Here is a 17,753-nt window from a genome sequence, read left to right on the forward strand (position 1 = left end):
AAAAAAAGAAAAGAAAAAAAAAAAGAGTATTTGTTGTTCATTTCAGCGCGCTGTTGAACAGTAGAACATCAGACCGACGGGACTGTGCTAATCTTTACTCTTGTTCATTGTATATTTGATTCTAAGCAATAAAGCATGAGTTGTGTTGGCTCAAAATTTAAGTGAGTTGTCGACGTAGTTATTGATACACTGGGGGATACAGAAATAATCAGTATAATTGAAATAGTGAATTGAGAAAAACATTGGTTTAGATTAGCGCCTCTTTTGAAATGAGTGCCATTGGGTTGTGAGATTTTTTGGCTTGTTAATTCAGTTGGTGTGTCTCTGCAATTTCATATTAAAGGGCTGAACAAGGACCACAAAGTGTTCCTCAAATTATTTTCTCATGTTGATGATAAAGTGATATTTTTTAAGTAAGGAGTAAAAAAAATCAGCATTTGACACTCATAAACAATGTGATTTCATCCTTTTTTTTTTTTCTTTTTTCTTTGTTTCTTTTTAAATGTTTCTGGGTCTTGTCTTTATTTTCTTTATCATTGGTTGTTGGTGCTTTGTTTATGAATTACTCTTTAAACAGGTTTACACTTCTTGTCCAAATAATAACTTACTGGAAAAATGTTGAGAAAGGTTTTTGAAGGATGCTTTTTTTTTCTTTTTTGTGAAATATGTCAAGAATTTGTGTTGCAGTGTACACAGATGAATAAACACTGGAAATGACTTCATTTTTCATTTACTCTTATTTTTCTCAAAGAAAACAAGAATAACACAATTTCATATTTGGTGGTAGAAGTTGCTAGATAGCACATACAGAGAAGTACATGTACCAGTAACATTTCTGAATTACTCTGTTTATGTATCACAATTATTGTTTAACTATTAAAAAAAAAAAAAAAAACTATGGCACTTTAAACGTAAGTGCAACCCATGGAAATGTTTTCTAGTTTATTACACCATTGTTATTGGTGTATTACAATATATACAACTGTTGAATCTTATAAAACTTTGGAGACCTAACTACATTATTACTGATTTGTTTTTAAAAAATTGATGTACTGTACAAAACTTGCTGGTTTATGTGTCTGATTCTCCTCCGAAGTTGGGGTTGTTGAAAGCAGGCTGCAATAGAGGGATGACACAACATAGCATTAACAATCCCATAGAAACTGAACCATCTGTCTGTGAGTAACTGTGAAAGGCTGATCAGTGACTTACCACATCAATGTTACTGGTTGTTCTTGTTGGCAGGCTCAAGCTGCTCAGTTTATAACCCCGGACACCGAACACAAAGTACAGCAGTCCGGCTATCAAGGAGAAAACCACAATGGCTGCGATGACGGCACCAGCTATTATCCCTCCATCTGCACAGAAGACACACACGTCATTAGACGTACATCTGCTCTGGCTGACAAGCAGCTGCACACATTAGAAAAAAGTAGAAGAATATAAAATAACTAATCAAAGTAATAACTATGATTGTAGGTATTTGAGCTAAAGGCTGATGATGACAATGCTAAGATGCTGATGTTTAGCAGGTATAGTTTCCATGTTCACCATATTAGTTTGCCATGTTAGCATGCTAACGTTTTCACCAAACACAAAGTGAAGCTGAGGTTGATGGGAATGTCATAGTTTTGCAATCATATGGTCACTGAGGATCCGTTGCAGACTGCAAGCATCATCATCATCATCATCATCATCATCATCATCCTGTCACTCCCACAAATCAAAATACATGACACTTTTGAGCTCAGGTGAAAAAATAAAGTGAACTGTGTTGGTATTTTCTCTGACATGGGACACACTTGCCCACCACCTGGTGTGATCAAGACTGTGAGTGTGTAAGGATTGTGTTTGGCACGTAATCACACTTACGGTTGACACCTGGACCATCTGTGGGGAAAATAGGGTTACCGCCATCGTCTGTTGTATAGTCTGAAAGAGTGTTTGACAAGAAGAAGCTGTTAGTCTGCTGATTATCATATCCCAGTTAAAATCTTTTACACTACACTTTATTATTTAGTCAGAGATCTGAAAATCAACATGAAAGCTGCTGAAATGAACCCACAGCCTCTTGTATTTCATCAGAATATAAAAACTTTTTTTTTAATCCTTACACTGGCGGTGGCGGCAGGCAAAACCTCTCTTCTGCAGGCAGTTGTTGTCATTCCAGCGTCCATCATTATACATCTCCACGCAGTTCTCCTCAGCCACGTCTCCAGGGTGGAAGGCTGAATTGGGCTCATTGGGCGCCCAGTTCAGGAAGCCCAGAGACGTCTTATCTGTCCAGCCCCAGCCAACTGAAAAAAAACAAACACACAAGGTTCCGGCATGTATGGCCAATCAAGGCTGCTTTCAAGTCATCGTCCACGAAACAACACTGTTCTACACTCACAGTTGCGGTCCCTGGTGAGTCCGATCCAGATGTTGTGATGTTTGGTGTAGTTGAGGTTCCTGATGAACTCCACCTCCGCTCTGCTGTGGATGGACACCAGCTCTCCCTTGACCGACTGGCAGTAGTGTCGGGAGTCCGGCCAGGAGAAGCCCTGCTGACCGTTGTACACGTAGTAGCAGTAGCGGCCATAGGGGACCCAGAAAGGCAGACACTTCCCATCACCGGGGGCGGGAGTCGGCGGTGGTTTCTCTGTGAGATGATAAAAGTTACATAATCAACAGCACTTCGAGCTTTAGACTGGAGCTGTAATTAAAGCCTTTTTTTGTATAACATAATGGATAATTATGGGTCAAATACAACGACTGGAAAAAAAACTAGTCAGGCGGAAAATGGAGGAAAAAGCAAAGGTCAGTTCAGTCTGAGTTGTACCTGAGGAGATCTTGCAGATGTAGTGTTTTGCCTGGTCACACTTGGTGTCGTTCCAGGTCCCGTGGAACACACGTGAAGCGTGCATACTCACGCAGCCCTCGTCCTTGATGTTGCTCGGCTCTCCTGGTCCCCACTGAGTGAAAAACACTGGCCAGCCATCTGTCCACGCGTAGGAGCCGTCATCCTGCGATACAAGACAACATGAGCTTGGAGAGGTTCACTAAATTCCTATCAATATTCCTATTGCTATGAATTTCCCCTATGACATCTGTCCATACTGATGGTTTTGGTAGAATCAACTACAGAATTCCTCTTCAACATTTCTGCCCCAAAACAAAGGAGGTAACTGTTGTGTCATTTGTGATGCTTGAAGCGCAAAGAAATGCTTTTGTGGTTATAAATAATGTTGATTTGAAATTAAGTTTCATGGGGCTTTAATGTCTTTTTTCATTTGTAGGTAGTTCAGCTTGACTATTTCCTGCATTTCCTCCTGACAGCACCTTGCGCTTGAGTCCAATCCAGGCGTCAGCTCTGCCCTGCAGCACCACTCCTGCAACGAAGGCCTGGTCGTAGCTCATGTCGATGCTGGCCAGGTTGCCTCCCTGCTGGCTGCAGGCCGTCTGAGCCGCGTCCCAGGTCGCCGGCTCCTCCACCAGCTTGTAGCAGTTCTGGTACCAGGAGATGTAGTCATCTGGGCAGGGGCTCTGTGTTGGGGGTGGAGGGTTGATGCTGCTCGCTGATGTGGAGGGAGATGGAGAAATATCTTTAAGTCAGGCCTACACAGGGATTTAGCTGCTATTTGTTTGATATGTTTCCTGTAATTTCCGCTACTTAAAAAGGAATTTCTTGTTATTTGAGCAGGAGCAATGACCACTGGCGTGTTTACTGACATTTCTTCCTGTAGCAGACGAAGCTATGATCCTTATGACAGGCGTCATCGTTCCACCTGCCACTCACCAGAGGGCTGTGAGTCATTGCCACACAGTGTTCCTGTTGAGGATGACAAGAAAGCTTAAAGCTAACTGTAAATGTGTCCTTTTCAAGCACAGTGTGCAGATTTTAGTCCTACCTAAGCGTCACAGTATTCCCCACCTGCCTTGCTCCACTTGTTATAAAAAAAACTCTGTAGTATAAGTAAAGTATCCTCACCACTCCTCCTGCATTGTTGGGCTCCTTGTCATTCCAGTTGGTGTACAGCACTGGGCTGACCCCATCACTCCAGGCGTACTGATTCTCAGCCAAAAGATCTGACAGGCCGATCCACGTGGGGAGCTCCAGGTCCCTCAGGTAACTGGACACAAAGTCTAGAGAAGAGGAGAGGAGAGGATCACAATACTCTGAACTGGAGCCACAGGACTGATGGATTCTTCATTCTGTTATCTGCTGAGCTTACCATTCTCATATTGGTCATCAATAATCGCCAGCTCCCCTCCTTGGTCTTTGCACCAACTCCGAGCATAAGACCAGTTGGCTTTAATATCATTTTTCTTCCCTTTGAACATGAAGCACTTATCCTTGAAACGCATCCAACCTGCAGGGAAGGAAGGCAAGAAGGAAGGACGGGAAACAGATTGCATCATATTTCAAGGATGCCCCCGGGTAACACTCAAAAGCCATATTACAGGTACAGCTTGGCTCCTATACACATGCATTTGTGTAAGGTTGGCTGCTCCAAATAAAAGAGCGTCCTATGACTTAGGGGTGGATGATCACGATAAAAGCCTCTGTTATGGTATATATTGTAATATGGTACATTTTTTGGAAAATCAGTTACTTACTATTGTCTCCTTGTATATATTTCTACATTTCCCAACCCTAGCTCCTCTTTACAGAAAGAAAATCTGAATAAATAAAGCTACTAGCTTTACAATATATCAAATGTTCCGCTGTCATCAACCCTGAGCTCATTTGTCCCTGCTGAAGACGTAAATCTGTAAAAATAGGTCATGAATATAGACTTTTACTTTTAATTTTATTCAAATAACTGTGCATCCTAATGAAGAGACACATCACTCAGTGCAACAGTGTGGCTCGCTGATGTGTTTTTACTGACTGTTCAACGACAACGAGGCTCTATGGCACAGAGGAATAAGCTCTGTCAGGACAATACAGGATTCATTCATTCATTTTTGTCTTTTCATCACATTAATCAACAACAAGAAAATAGCGTATATCGCCAGATGTATTCTCTAAAATATGTTTTCCGCATCTATCTACATAAAACCTACATGTTTTAATAAATTAAGAATTTAGCATGTTTTATATTTATATTTAAAACGTGCATGTTACCTTCAGGGCAGTTGCCCTCCCACGGCTGTGTGGGTGGAGGAGGGGTGTGAACATCTCCGGGGAACTTCTTGCAGACATAACCTGCTGCCGCTCGGCCACAGTTGGCATCGTTCCATCCACCTTATCAAACCAGAGTTCAGTGTAAATATCACCAGTGCTCAGTAAACATGCACAGTAAATATGCAGATCTACATGGCCCTGAGTGTCCAGTGAATGGGGGTTCAGTACCTTGGTGTCTATTCATCTGAACACACTGTTCCTCCCCGTTGGCATTGTTGGGCTCACCTGGCCCCCAGTGAGTGTATGTCACAGGGGAATGGTCCAGCCACCTGTGCAGATAAGACAGAGAAATTTTGGCACTGACGTTTTGTGTGCACATATCAAAAAAAAAAAAAAAATCCTCTCTGGAGCAGAACTCACATTGTGGTATTCACATAATCATACATTTTAACTTTACTTAGAAGAGGCACATTTGAAGCTTGTATGAATTAGAATTAAATGTGTGTTCATCCAAATCGGTTCTATCTGAATATAGATTTTCCAGCTGTGAACTGTCCTCACACCCCTGTTAATTTGCTGAAAAGAGTAAATTGTCTTTACATACATGTACTGTCCACTCGCAATGCCAAACATCCTCATTCCTAACCAGGCTGCAGAAACCTGCCCTGTCCCCACCTGGAGGAAAGAAAAAAATCATATTCAACTTTTACTTACAAAATATTTTACTGTTTATTTTCTCTGAAAAATGTTTTTAAAAAAAAGACATACCATGCTGTTAACGTATGCCTGTTCGTCTTTGTTGAGGATGGAGACAAGTGAGGCCTTCTCAGCGTAGCAGCGGGTCATTGCCGTGTGGAAGTCCACGATGTCAGTGTCATTGTAGTAGTAACAGATGTTGTTATTCTTCCTCCAGCCGGCGTTGGTTCCGCAGTCGGGAGCTGAGGGTCGACACAAGAGAAAAGTGATGATACCGTTGGCTCAAAATTTTATATTACTATCTCACTCAGGGGGTGATGCAATCTCTATGACAACTGCAAAACGCCTAATCGACATAGTAGCACTTTTTTCATATGTGAGGTATCTTACGTACAGCAAGTATCTGACAAGTGTGGGAGTAACTTAGAAGTAGAGCTGCTACTAATAATTGATTAATCTATTAATTGATTAATTGTTCTTTTTTTTATATAATTATAAAAAAAATCACAAGAATGCCTGCAGGACATTCTGGTAAGATTTCACACTTTCAAATGTCCAGGATTTTATGCAAGCTGCCTTCAGGAATCTCTGCTACCTCAGCTCTAAATTAAAGTTCAAAATAGCTCTGGCTTTAGAATAACAAAAACATGACTTGTCTTCTCTGTGCAGGGAGGACAAGTGCATTGTGGGGACAGTTTACCTGGGACAGGAGGTGGGGGCACTGGAGGCTCGATGGGGTTCTTTCCTTTAGTGATCATGCATATCCAGTCCTGATGAGCATCACAGTTAAGATCGTTCCACCAGGAGTAGGTCCCGTTGGTGCTGCTCACCATCTCTACACACTCCTCGCGGCCCTCATGGTTGTTCGGTTCCCCCTGACCCCAGTTGGTGTGGGACAGAGGCGTTCCATCACTCCAAGAATAACCTAGGACATCGGAATAATTGTCAGAGGTTTTTTTTTAAAGCTTCCACCAGGGTTTTCACTCCATAAAACACACACGATACCCACCTCCCTCTGTGGGGTTGTGCTTGAGGCCGATCCACTTGCTGCTGCCTTTGCTGTACAGAGACAGGAACTCCTCCTCCTCCTGATTGTGGATGCTGACCAGGTTTGCTCCTCTGGCCACACAGTCCTCATTTGCTCCTTCCCAGCTCTTCTTCATCGACCAGTCCACTTTGTGGAAGAGCTGCAATAAATCAGTCAATAAATCAGCAGGGGAAAACTGACCACTGACCTAATGGACCCTGCAGAGACTCACGGTTTTATAGCTGTTTAATTCACTGCCTTGTACCTTGTAACAGTTCCTGAAGTGAGGCAGGGCCGTCCAGCCGCTAGCACAGCCCTGTGCAGGAGGAGGGGTCGGGGGTTTGGTGGGTGGGGTGATGTCAGGCCTGAATTTCTCACAGATGAAGGCGTATTTCTCTAAGCACTGCTTGTCATCCCAGAAACCACCGACCTGACCCGTTGTCATAGCGACACAAGTACCATCACCGCTATCTAGACACAAAAAGTGGACATCAGTGTTTTTCCACTGTGTATGTATTCTTCTGTTCCGTGAGGAATCGTGCTAGGCGTGTACCTGGCTGATCTCTGTCCCAGTGAGTGAAGCTGAGAGGCGAGCCGTTGTCCCAGATGTAGTCCACCCCTCCAGTTGCCCCTCCGTGAGCACGCAGGCCAATCCACCACAGACCGGTCTTTCCTGCCAGCGCCACTGTAAAATGTGACTGCTCATAACTGCAGGGAAACGCAGAGGAGATGGTTTACTGGAAATCTGTCAGTGTAGCACAAAAATCTACGGATGATTTTCTCACACATCTCCACTATTTGAAAAACTTGACTCACATGTCTCCGATGTGCAGCAGGAAGCCGTCCTGCTCTTTACAGAAGGCCTTAGCATCGGACCAGCTCCTGGCAGTCTCCTCCATCCAGTAGCAGGAGTAGCCGTATGCATCCCATCCCTGACACGATTTAGAGACATGAGCCATGCACACAACATGCACTGTAGCGCTCTCTAAATGACCATTAAAACTACGTTAAAAAAGAAAACAGGAAATTTAAAAATATGTGGTACCTGAGGACATCCGTAAGTGGTGGGTTTTACAGAGGGTAATGGGTAATGTGCTTTGGGTGCTTTGCATATGTAGGTATTGAGCTCTGTACAGGACACATCATTCCATCGGCCAGTCTGGAACAAAGATGAAATTAACCAATAAATGACCTCAATTCTCTGCAAAGAATGAATAATGTGGGCAGCTTGTTTTCTTTTTTTCATGGCAGGTAGATTTAGTTCGAGTTTTAGCAAATATAGCTGTAGTGTAAAATGGATTTTACTGGTGTTTAAGACTATTTTTTATCCATCTCACCTGGTGTAACATCTCAACACAGTCTTCACTGAACCCGTCGTGGTTGTTGGGTTCTCCTGGAGCCCAGTAGGTGAAGGTCACTATGTGTTCGTCAGACCAGGAGAACATACCAGGTATGAACAGATCATTCAGACCGGTCCACACATCACTGGTGGCTGTAAAGGAGAGCCCCACCCAAAAAAAATATATTCAATTCATATATGCCATCAAAAATCCAGTAATGAAAACATGACTCAGGTACCTTCAAAACTGACTGATTTAAGTATTTCCTAAACCTTTCCTTCTCCTTTCTTTTATTATTCTAGATCCATACCCATGTACAAGTAGCTTTCCAGCCAGCTCTGCTCCGTCATTGAGAGGATGGACACGAGTTCAGCACCCACACTCCTGCAGCTGTCCTGGGCATCATGCCATGTCTTTTTGTCTCCAAAAGGTTTGTAGCAGAACTCTCCAAATTCATACCAGTCAGGCCCTGAACACCTCAGCTCTGCAGGAGCAAAGTACAAGAAAAATAGAGAAATAAAAAACAAATAAAAGACAAATAAAAACTCATGTTTAATTTATAAATGGTGTCTGCTTAGAGGAAAGAGATTAATTTAAAGGATGATGAATACATGTCAACTCACCCCCATCTGCAAAAGTGTAGGATACAGGATAGTTTCCATCATATCTGTAGAAATGAATGAGTTGTTACTGAATTGGTCACAACACAAGATTAAAAAGAGAATTAGAAAACTCAGCCGCTTACTGTCTCGAGGTGATGCCATTCCTGGTAGAGCCGGCATAGAAGTCCTGTCCTGCAGCTTTCAACAAAGTGCAGTCTCCCCCAATTTCATTTAGTATCACTCCATCATGGATAGCTGCTGCGCAAATGTTTGAGTCCTGTTATGTATGAGAGAATTATGTGTTAGTTTTTTTTTTTTAATAGGGTTGTGATACTGATTAGACAGTAAAGTCACCTACCCCACGATATACCGAAGTGCCATACACATTGTAATTAGCTCTGGCACAGCCTGCTGGACAGTGGACACTGAAAGAGACATGAGACTCATATCATCAGACTGTAATTCATGTAGTGAATGGAAATATCACAAAAGTAACATTATGACACAAACCAGTTTGCAAATGTAACAAATAATAAGCAGTACATTGGTGCATCGTGTAGAAATATTACTCCAGGTTTTACTCACGTCATTTGGTCATTGGCAAAGTTGAAGTTGGACTTGTTAGCGCATGTAATCGCATCTGTTGAACCACAATTTTTCATTATTGGCCATCAGTGTTTACATGTGAAAGCACAGGACAGTATCACAGCAGATGTTTTACAGTAATAAACTGTGATTTTTTGGACTTTGGAGGTTGATTTGTAACACCACTGAAGTAGTTTTCTTACAGTCAGGGCTGCATCCTAAGACGTCAAATCGAAGGCCTGCTTGACCACTGTACTCCAGCGGGAGGATGCGGACGTGCTGAGCTGACACAGGCGTACCCAGCAGCTGAGTTTCAGGAGTGTCTCTGTCTACTGAACCTGGGAGGAACTGGAAATCAGGGAAATCCAGAATGAGAGCCTGTTTTCCACTTTCACACTTTGGCTTTGACTTGAGCATTTGGCAATATTCAGGGTTGATGTTAGCAGTAGTCTCTGCCTACTCACTTCCCCATCAGCTGTGTAATCAGTCCAGGTTGTTCCGTCCATACTGTGCTGGATCTTAAATTTAGTGACCCAGTGGTCATTTTGAGGACAACCCTGGATTACTATCCCTGTTACTTTTCTGGTCTGGCCCAGGTTCACCTGGATCCAGCTTGAGGTTGCTGGAAGACGGGAGATGAAATATAGGATAAGGTTAATGTGAAGACAATGGTTCATCACATTTTTTGACAAAACAGCATAAAGATGGAAGTAATTTGTGCCAAAAATCAGAAGTCTATATTCACCTTTAATCATGAATTAAAATATTGTTTTATATATGTGACCGCTGGGTTGTTACGTACGGTTTCCTGAAGGCATCCAGCAGGAATTTCCATTCAAACGGGCTTTGTCCGGAGTGAAGAGACCAGTGGAGGAGGAAGCAGAGAGCTGGGAGTTTGTGATGTTTCCATCCTCAACACCCAGGCCGTGCAGACACACTGAGAGCAGCCATATCACAAAACAATATTAAATGACTTTACCAATTCAAGAGATCTCTAAGGGAAGAAGAAGAAGAACCTACCTTTTTGGTCACAACTGTAGATGATCTCAAGATATTTGGAAACAGTTGGACAGGGGTCATGGTCCGTATGAGCATACACAAAGCAGAAGCGTCGGTTGTCACAGGCCTTTCTATAGGAAGGAAGGATGCCTTCCACTGTGCAGCTTCCTACAGGACAGAGATGATCTCTCAGTTAAGCATATGACAATATTTACTTATTCGTCTGATATGATTTACACGAACCAGTCAGACAGGTAGTGGCAGATGACTATCAAAAGAGCAGCTGTTAATCCATTTGAATCCTCTAATGTACAGCACCTCCTCCTGATCCATCCAGGTGTGGACAGATGTCATCACTCTTTCGTCCGTAGAAAGCAGACTGGATGTTAATTACACTTTCATGTGGACAGTGAAGCACAGCAGAGGAGCCCTGGCACACCAGTGCCGTCATGAAACCTGCAGCAGGAAATATTTACTTGATGTGAAATGAATCTGTTTTAATTCATCTTGTAGTGCAAACGTAACTGATCATAACATATATAACTGTTGTTATATATGTCACAATGAAGGAAACAATGTCAAATAGTGAGGTTTCACTACCATCATGAGGTGGAGGAGGCTCAGGTGTGTTTCCTGAAAGAGGAAACATGAGTACGGTGTAAACAAGATGCATCAACACTCTGAATACGGCCATGGTGTCAACAACAATATCGAGCAACAAATCTCACCTCTCCTCTCGCAGACGTATCCTCTTTTGTACTCACAGTTGTCATCATTCCAATAACCGCCGTTAATATATATAGACAGGCAGTCTTCACCAAAATGGTTGTCTGGGTTACCTGTGAAGAAAGACGAGGCCAAGGAAGGGAATGCAGTTGCTTTGCAGGACAATAATCCTTATATGTACTGATTCTGGATGCATTCTCACAGATATCGTGCAGAATATATTTGGGTTTACATTAACCTGCACTCCAGCGAATGTATCTGAAAGGAGAGCCATCTGTCCACTCCCAGCCACCTTCAGTGACGGAGTCATGACCACCCATCCACAGAGAGATCCCTGTGGGACTCGTCTGGATCACACCTGGAGGAAACAACAAAACACAAATGAAAGAGAATCAAGTTATTTTAACAGACTAAAAAGAGAGAGATTAGCTATCATTAGCATATCATACCCTGTATAAAGGCCTGTTCAAAGGGATCAGTGATACTGAGGAGGTCTCCCCCCTGGTTGACACAGTCAGCTCGAGCCTCTGCCCACGTCCTCATCGACAGGTAGTTAAACAGGTAACAGTAGTCGTTAAAAGGGTCAGCCATCCAAGAACCACATTTCTGATTCCATCCTGTAACGAATACAACACACAATATGTGCACCCATCTAGATAAATACACACATATAATCTGTTTCAGATCATGCATAAAGTGTTATGATCAGTGTAGTATCCGGTTAACCTGGTCCAGATGTTGGGGGCTGTGGAGGAGGTCCTTGTCCCTTGGCTATGGAGAGACAAGACAAACAATAACTACAAAATACTGTATGAATGAAACAGGAGGCCCATGAATAAAACATTAAAGGTGACAAGTGAGAGTACCAGACCTTTTTTGCAGATGTATTCCTTTGTGGCAGTGCAGAAATCATCATTGAGTTTCCCAGGCTCATGGTGGTTCATCCCTCTGAGGTGCACACAGTCCTCATTATTCTGCCAGTTATCTGGCTGGTTGGGCCCCCACGGAAGCACGTCCTGAGATCCACAGAATAAAACAGCTCAGGCTGACATGTTTTATGCTTTATCATGGGCAGTTTCACAGTCGAACCAAAGCACATTTCTTATAAAGAAACATCGAGGAAAGAACAAGATCTTCCCAAGAATCCCAAGAATTTCAAATATTTGTGATTATGGAGATGTTTAAGACACATTTTGAGACATTTGTACTGTGTGACAAAAGGAATCAGGAGTTAATTTCTTGGTGTTAAACTGGCTGATATTATTTCTGGCTTCATCACTTACTGCAGGAGTTCCATCGGTGTATACAAATTGGTTTTCAACATTGATATCATTCAGACCCACCCACGCCTCTGCTGGCATGTGAGCTGCAGAAAAAAGAACAAGAACAGTGAGTTACTTTACCTTTCACACAGTATATTTGCATTCATATCATTCCTCAATATAGTAATTATTTATGCATAATGGATGAACTAGAGTGCTCTGGAGTGCTCACCAGTCAGGAAACTCAGTTCTTCCTGTGAGTGGAAGCTGGCCAGGTGACCCTGCTCACTGCTACAGTGAGCCTCAGCATCTTGCCAGTTTTTCACTGTCTCAGTCTCAAAATGATAGCAGAAGTCCCCATATAACAGATATCCAGGGTCACAGTGGGAATCTGAAGCAAACCGTTAAAAGGTTATTAGCACACCTTTAATAAGACAGCACATAAAAATGGATTATTAATCCAACTGACCGGGAGCTGCAGTCGGTTTCGTATTCTGTCCCCCTGTCATCTCACAAATGTAGCCAAGGCTCTTGAAGCAGTTGGTTGTTTCCCACTTGCCATCATAATTTCCTGGAAGACAATTTGAGCTCAGCTGATGTTGGCATCTTGCAATGCCAGCCTCAACTAAAAAGATATGAAACTTTAGGATGAGGATGGCAGCGTGCTTGTCCTACCTGTGAAGATCTGTCCACAGTCCCAGGAACCTTCAGTGTTTTGGGGCCAACCAGGACCATAGTTAGAAAAAGTAACCGCAGATTTATCCACCCATTTGAAATCTCCATCCTGGCCCATATCTGGTAACAACACAAACCAGAAAAATAGTAGAAAGGGTATGTTCACAATAACATACTGTTAAGAAAACATTGTTTCATAGTAAGCATCAAATCATACAGTCTGTAGCGTACCTGATAAGCCAATCCAGATGTCAGGAATGTCCACTTGGTGAAAGTCTGGAAGGTTCCCATTTATGAAGAACTGTTCTTCTTGACTGCAAATGAAGAACAGTACAATGACACACTGAATTGTGCTTCATTTGCATCAGCTGCTTTAAAGACACCGTCATCAAATGACCTTGTTAAGTGTGAACAGAATGGGACCTCAAGCAGGAAACAGCCAACATGTTTCAGGTTAGGTGTAATTCATATGTAAAGCAACATTAATCATTGTGTACCAACAGATTAAATGACTACGTGTAGTGTTAAGGGTGTTGCTCATAATGACAAACCCACAGATGATTGTCACGCAACCCTGCAGTCCTGCTTGGCTACTGAGCCTTTTAGCCTCTTTTAGCTCTGTTTTGGATTCCCAGTCAGCAGGTAGCTGTTTTATAAGAAAAAGATCTCATAAACCCACTGTGCTCTGCCTACCCAGCAACAGACAAAGTTCGCATGTGGTGGTTAGAGGAGCATTTAGCAGATAGAGGTCCTCTCAGGAGTTGGTGCTCAGAGTTGCATGTCCGCACCTGTTTGTTAAAATGTTTGCTGTATCAACAATATAAGGTGATAAATATGTCATTATTGTGTTTTAGGTTGACCAAAAAAATGACCAAAAAATATATATATATCAGTCAAAATCAAAGTTAGTTAATAACGACCCCAAAAGTTGCTCCTACCAGACCAACTGAGGATCCAGCTACAAAACCCCCAAGAGTATTGAATTAAGCAAAGGTGAGTTTTGTTGGTCATAAACTTGAGTTTTCATTTGTAAGAGGAAGACTGTGCTATTTCTACTTTTAGAAGTTGCATGGTCTTGCTTTGAAAGTAACATGCACCCCTACCTGTTTATAATCAGCAAGTGGGCCCCCAAATCAGAGCATTTGGTGAGGGCCTCATGCCAGGTGGTCAAGAGATTGATGTTACTGACCAACCAATAACAGCTGCCAGCAAAGCTCAACCAGCCAGCAGGGCAGATGGCTGGAGGTGAGGTAAGGAGGAATAGCAGGAAAAAGTTAGATGGAAAAAGCAAAGAGTCCCCACAACACGATTGTACTATTGACAGTAAATATATAATAACTGCAATAAGAAATGTCTTATTTGTGTATTTGTGAAACAATCCATCTTACTATTCAGTGGTCGTTTACACATGTAAGGACGCTCATATCTGCAGACATGGGACCTCCATTTCCCAAATTCTTCTGTCTCATCTTTGATGATTGCAGAACACGTGCCTGTCTGTGTGTCACTGTCAGGGAACACACATATTTAAATCATAATTGAACAAATTAATATGAAATTTATGAATTTATGAATTCATGAAATTTAAATGACAGGTGTATGGCATTATATCTTACACTGAAGGTTCACCACTGGCCCAGTTTCTGTACTCCGCGGCTTGTGCATCAGACCAGGTAAACTGGCTGTTCCCCACTTCAACTTGACATGAGATCTTGTTGCATTTCTGAGGGAACAAAGGTCATCCTCACATTGATGTACTAAATATTCACATCCAATAGTAAAAGATAGAGAAGATAGAGAAGGTGAGATATATGCTGTTTTCTTCTCACCAGTGTGGAAAGTCCAATCCAGAGGTCAAAATGTGTTGAGTCCAGTGTTCCCGTGATGTACTGCTCCTCTGCTGCAGAGACAATGGACACTAAGTCTCCTCCCTCCTGCACACAGTCACGTCTGGCTGCGTTCCAGCTCTTCCTTGTGTCTGTCTTTAGCTTGTAGCAATTGGAGCCGTCCTGCGTCCACCCGTTGGCTAAGTCACACTGTGGGCTAGGATTGGCTGAGGAGCAAGAACCAAATTTATATATATATATATATTTGTGGGTGAAGTGTCATTAGTCCTGTCAGGTAGCAAGGTCTGAGCACATCAGGATATCCTTTGGCTGGGTCAGTCAAAATGCAATTCAGCAATGAAATAAAACAAAAACACTATGGATGCTAGTGGGCAGACTTACAGTTGATGTACTTGCAGATGTATTTCCTCTTAACATTGCAGTTTTCATCATTCCATTGTCCAAAGCTGCTTCCTACCACCTGACCACAGTCCTCCCCAGGTTCATCGCCCCAGTTATCAGGCTGGCCTTGCATCCAGTATCTGAAACAGCAGAGAGAGAGAGGGAAAAAAGTAAGGAAAACCTTATTCAACTCTGGGTTAAATGAATCAGCGATATCAGAGCGTGTTAACAGTACTACATACGATATATATGGTATAAAAGGACTCCCATCACTCCACTCCCAAACTCCTTCTGAGACTTTGTCATTCAGGCCGATCCAGTAGATCTCTGTGCTGATTTGTGTTCTCACCCACAGCTGGAAATAACACACAAAAATACATTAACCCAGTGCGTGAAATGAACACAGAACATTTATCAAATCTTGCTGTGTGTGTGTGTGTGTGTTAGTATTTCTCACTCTCTCATGTATGTCCTGAACGCTCATCAGGTTGCTTCTCTGCTGCAAACAAAAGGCATTAGCCTCCTCCCATGATTTTGTATCAGTTGAAAAGAAGTAACATTTGTTGTCATACTCCCTCCAGCCTTGGTGACACTGGCAGTGGGCTGAAAATACAACCAAACACATGATTTGTATTTTTTTAAGAACAACAAGCAAAAGTAAATATGTGAGAAAACACATATGTACAAATTTATAGAAGGTCAGAGGTACGGTGGCAGTTTTGCCCTACCTCCCTCACCAGCAAATTAGGATTTCTTATCGGGAGGTTTAAAAAGTTGCACTCATCTCTGTTGCCCTAAGCTGCAGTTCCCCTAAAGGACACTAGATGGTGACTATGAAAACTGTGACTCTCATATAAAAATACAGATCAATACATTTCTTTTAGAAGAAATAACAGCCTCAATACCTAACTTTACTTTGTCTTGTGTGCCTAATGTGTGTGTCTTATTCCATAAAGAGGGTATAATTGTAGTGACAGGAGCCTCAGACCTTCATGCAGTTGTTGTGCTTGCTTCTCTTTTGCTCCAGCGCAGCTCCACACATTTCAGTTTTCTTGGGTTCTAATTTCCCTTTTGTCCAAAGCTATGGCTGATCTAGGTCTGCTAATATAGTGAAAATGTTTGTGGTTTGAAAATTCAACCACTAGAGAATGTTGTAAAAAATGTTATTTCTCAAACTGGTGAATCATTTGGATGCACATCAGTCATAAAAGTCCCATGACAGATCCACAGTCCAGCCATGTCAATCAAATCTCAGCACCTCATACAAATCTTTGGGTAATGTTTGACTTTAACAGCTTCACAGACACTAGAATCACATGTTTTGCACACATCCTCACTGGGTCGAAAGACCACAAGAAACACCTCCACTGATGCAAAATTGAAGATCTAATCAAGAGTTTACCACCTCACCTGAAACAATGCACAGATCAAACACTGAAAACCCGCTATCAGTACCTTTAAGATTAAACCGCAACACTCTTAAGACTTGGATGTCATCTGATACAAAATATTTTAGTAATTAAAATATTCTACAATCCTCTGCCAGTTAAATCACTTAAGTAGGCTATAGAAGTATTTCCTAAGACAGTAAACAAAATCTGGAAGTAAAGTGTCTAGAGACATATTCTTCACATTTTAAAGTGTGATGTTTAAGCAGTTGATTTATTAGATGTCATTACAGAAAGTTGGAGCATAGATTAGTTGAACAGCAAAGTACAAAAGATTTAGAAGTCTCTTGCACGATACATTTTTTCAATTTCTTTGTTCTGATGAACATACTATTAACTGTATGGTTAATGTAAATAAATAAATAAAGTGTAACATCCATGCTTGAATATATTCCTCTGAACTCTGTTGGATTAAATATCATTTTTAGAATCCCAATTTACACAGTTGGAAAAGACTGACACAGTTTGTTTTTTTGAATTACTCTTATGCCAAATATAAAAATTTCATGAGCCAAGATTCAAATTCACATAATCCCCTTTTCCATTCCAGGTTTTCACATCATGTGCTTCATGCACTCTTACTCATTCCTTCAGTGAGTCTTGAATCCCAAAACTAAAATCAGGGTCAGTGCTTCCAGGTTTGTGCTTTGACCACCCTATGGTTGGTGTTACCACAAATTCCTAATTTAAAGACCACACTAAAAAAACTGAAAATGTAATTAAAAAGAATGTGACTTACCACAAGCAAAAAGAGCAGCAAAGCTGAGCAGCTGCAGAAGAATTCTCTGTCTTCTGTCCATTTTTACTTTTTTGTATTCACCTCAAGGTGTGTTTCTACACATCCTAATAGATTTAAGATTTAAGTAACTCCCCCCTGGCACTGTGATGTGTGTGTGTGTGTATGTGTGTATGTGTGTGTATGTGTGATGTGCTCTAGCTCCAAGTTATCAGACCTCTGAGCATCTCCTCTTTGGTTCACCTCTTTTCAGCATCCATCCAGGGTCCAAAGACTGAAAGCAGTAAAACACAGATGACAAACACTTGACATCTTGACT

The 17,753-nt window shown here is 41.9% G+C and overlaps 1 protein-coding gene across 1 annotated transcript; it reads right to left on the reverse strand.

The window, feature by feature from the left end:
* Positions 1–713: 713 nt before the first annotated feature.
* Positions 714–17,655, reverse strand: LOC139611111 (uncharacterized). The gene is made up of 50 exons (XM_071465453.1): positions 17,438–17,655; positions 15,708–15,853; positions 15,493–15,605; positions 15,251–15,390; positions 14,852–15,075; positions 14,639–14,745; positions 14,411–14,529; positions 14,126–14,261; positions 13,254–13,336; positions 13,023–13,142; positions 12,817–12,918; positions 12,580–12,738; positions 12,369–12,451; positions 11,957–12,101; positions 11,812–11,856; positions 11,535–11,702; positions 11,324–11,443; positions 11,088–11,198; positions 10,960–10,992; positions 10,678–10,815; positions 10,381–10,527; positions 10,163–10,297; positions 9,825–9,982; positions 9,564–9,708; positions 9,361–9,415; positions 9,134–9,200; positions 8,919–9,052; positions 8,797–8,840; positions 8,484–8,657; positions 8,171–8,325; positions 7,879–7,992; positions 7,650–7,765; positions 7,387–7,541; positions 7,099–7,304; positions 6,816–6,993; positions 6,507–6,731; positions 5,879–6,048; positions 5,715–5,785; positions 5,339–5,439; positions 5,111–5,230; positions 4,215–4,352; positions 3,971–4,125; positions 3,712–3,811; positions 3,322–3,557; positions 2,822–3,005; positions 2,393–2,641; positions 2,115–2,297; positions 1,873–1,932; positions 1,213–1,358; positions 714–1,116 (listed from the first exon to the last, which is right to left on the reverse strand). Exons 1-50 carry the CDS (start codon positions 17,496–17,498, stop codon positions 1,072–1,074), a joined length of 6,519 nt encoding a protein of 2,172 aa, XP_071321554.1. The 5' UTR covers positions 17,499–17,655; the 3' UTR covers positions 714–1,071.
* Between the last annotated feature and the right edge of the window lie 98 nt (positions 17,656–17,753).

This window comes from Trachinotus anak, unplaced genomic scaffold, assembly GCF_046630095.1.
Source record: "Trachinotus anak isolate AG129_WGS33_773 ecotype Australia unplaced genomic scaffold, CSIRO_AGI_Tana_v1 ptg000028l, whole genome shotgun sequence".
NCBI classification, from domain to species: Eukaryota; Metazoa; Chordata; class Actinopteri; order Carangiformes; family Carangidae; genus Trachinotus; species Trachinotus anak.

What these genes read in the sequence shown, in the direction of transcription:
- LOC139611111 (XM_071465453.1), bottom strand. Translation starts at nt 17,498, where the DNA reads ATGGACAGAAGACAGAGAATTCTTCTGCAGCTGCTCAGCTTTGCTGCT. An exon ending in TGATGACCAATATGAGAATG is followed by an intron (nt 4,126 to 4,214) that starts GTAAGCTCAGCA and finishes CCTCTTCTCTAG; the next exon opens with ACTTTGTGTCCAGTTACCTG. An exon ending in CGTCTGCTACAGGAAGAAAT is followed by an intron (nt 3,558 to 3,711) that starts GTCAGTAAACAC and finishes CCTCCACATCAG; the next exon opens with CGAGCAGCATCAACCCTCCA.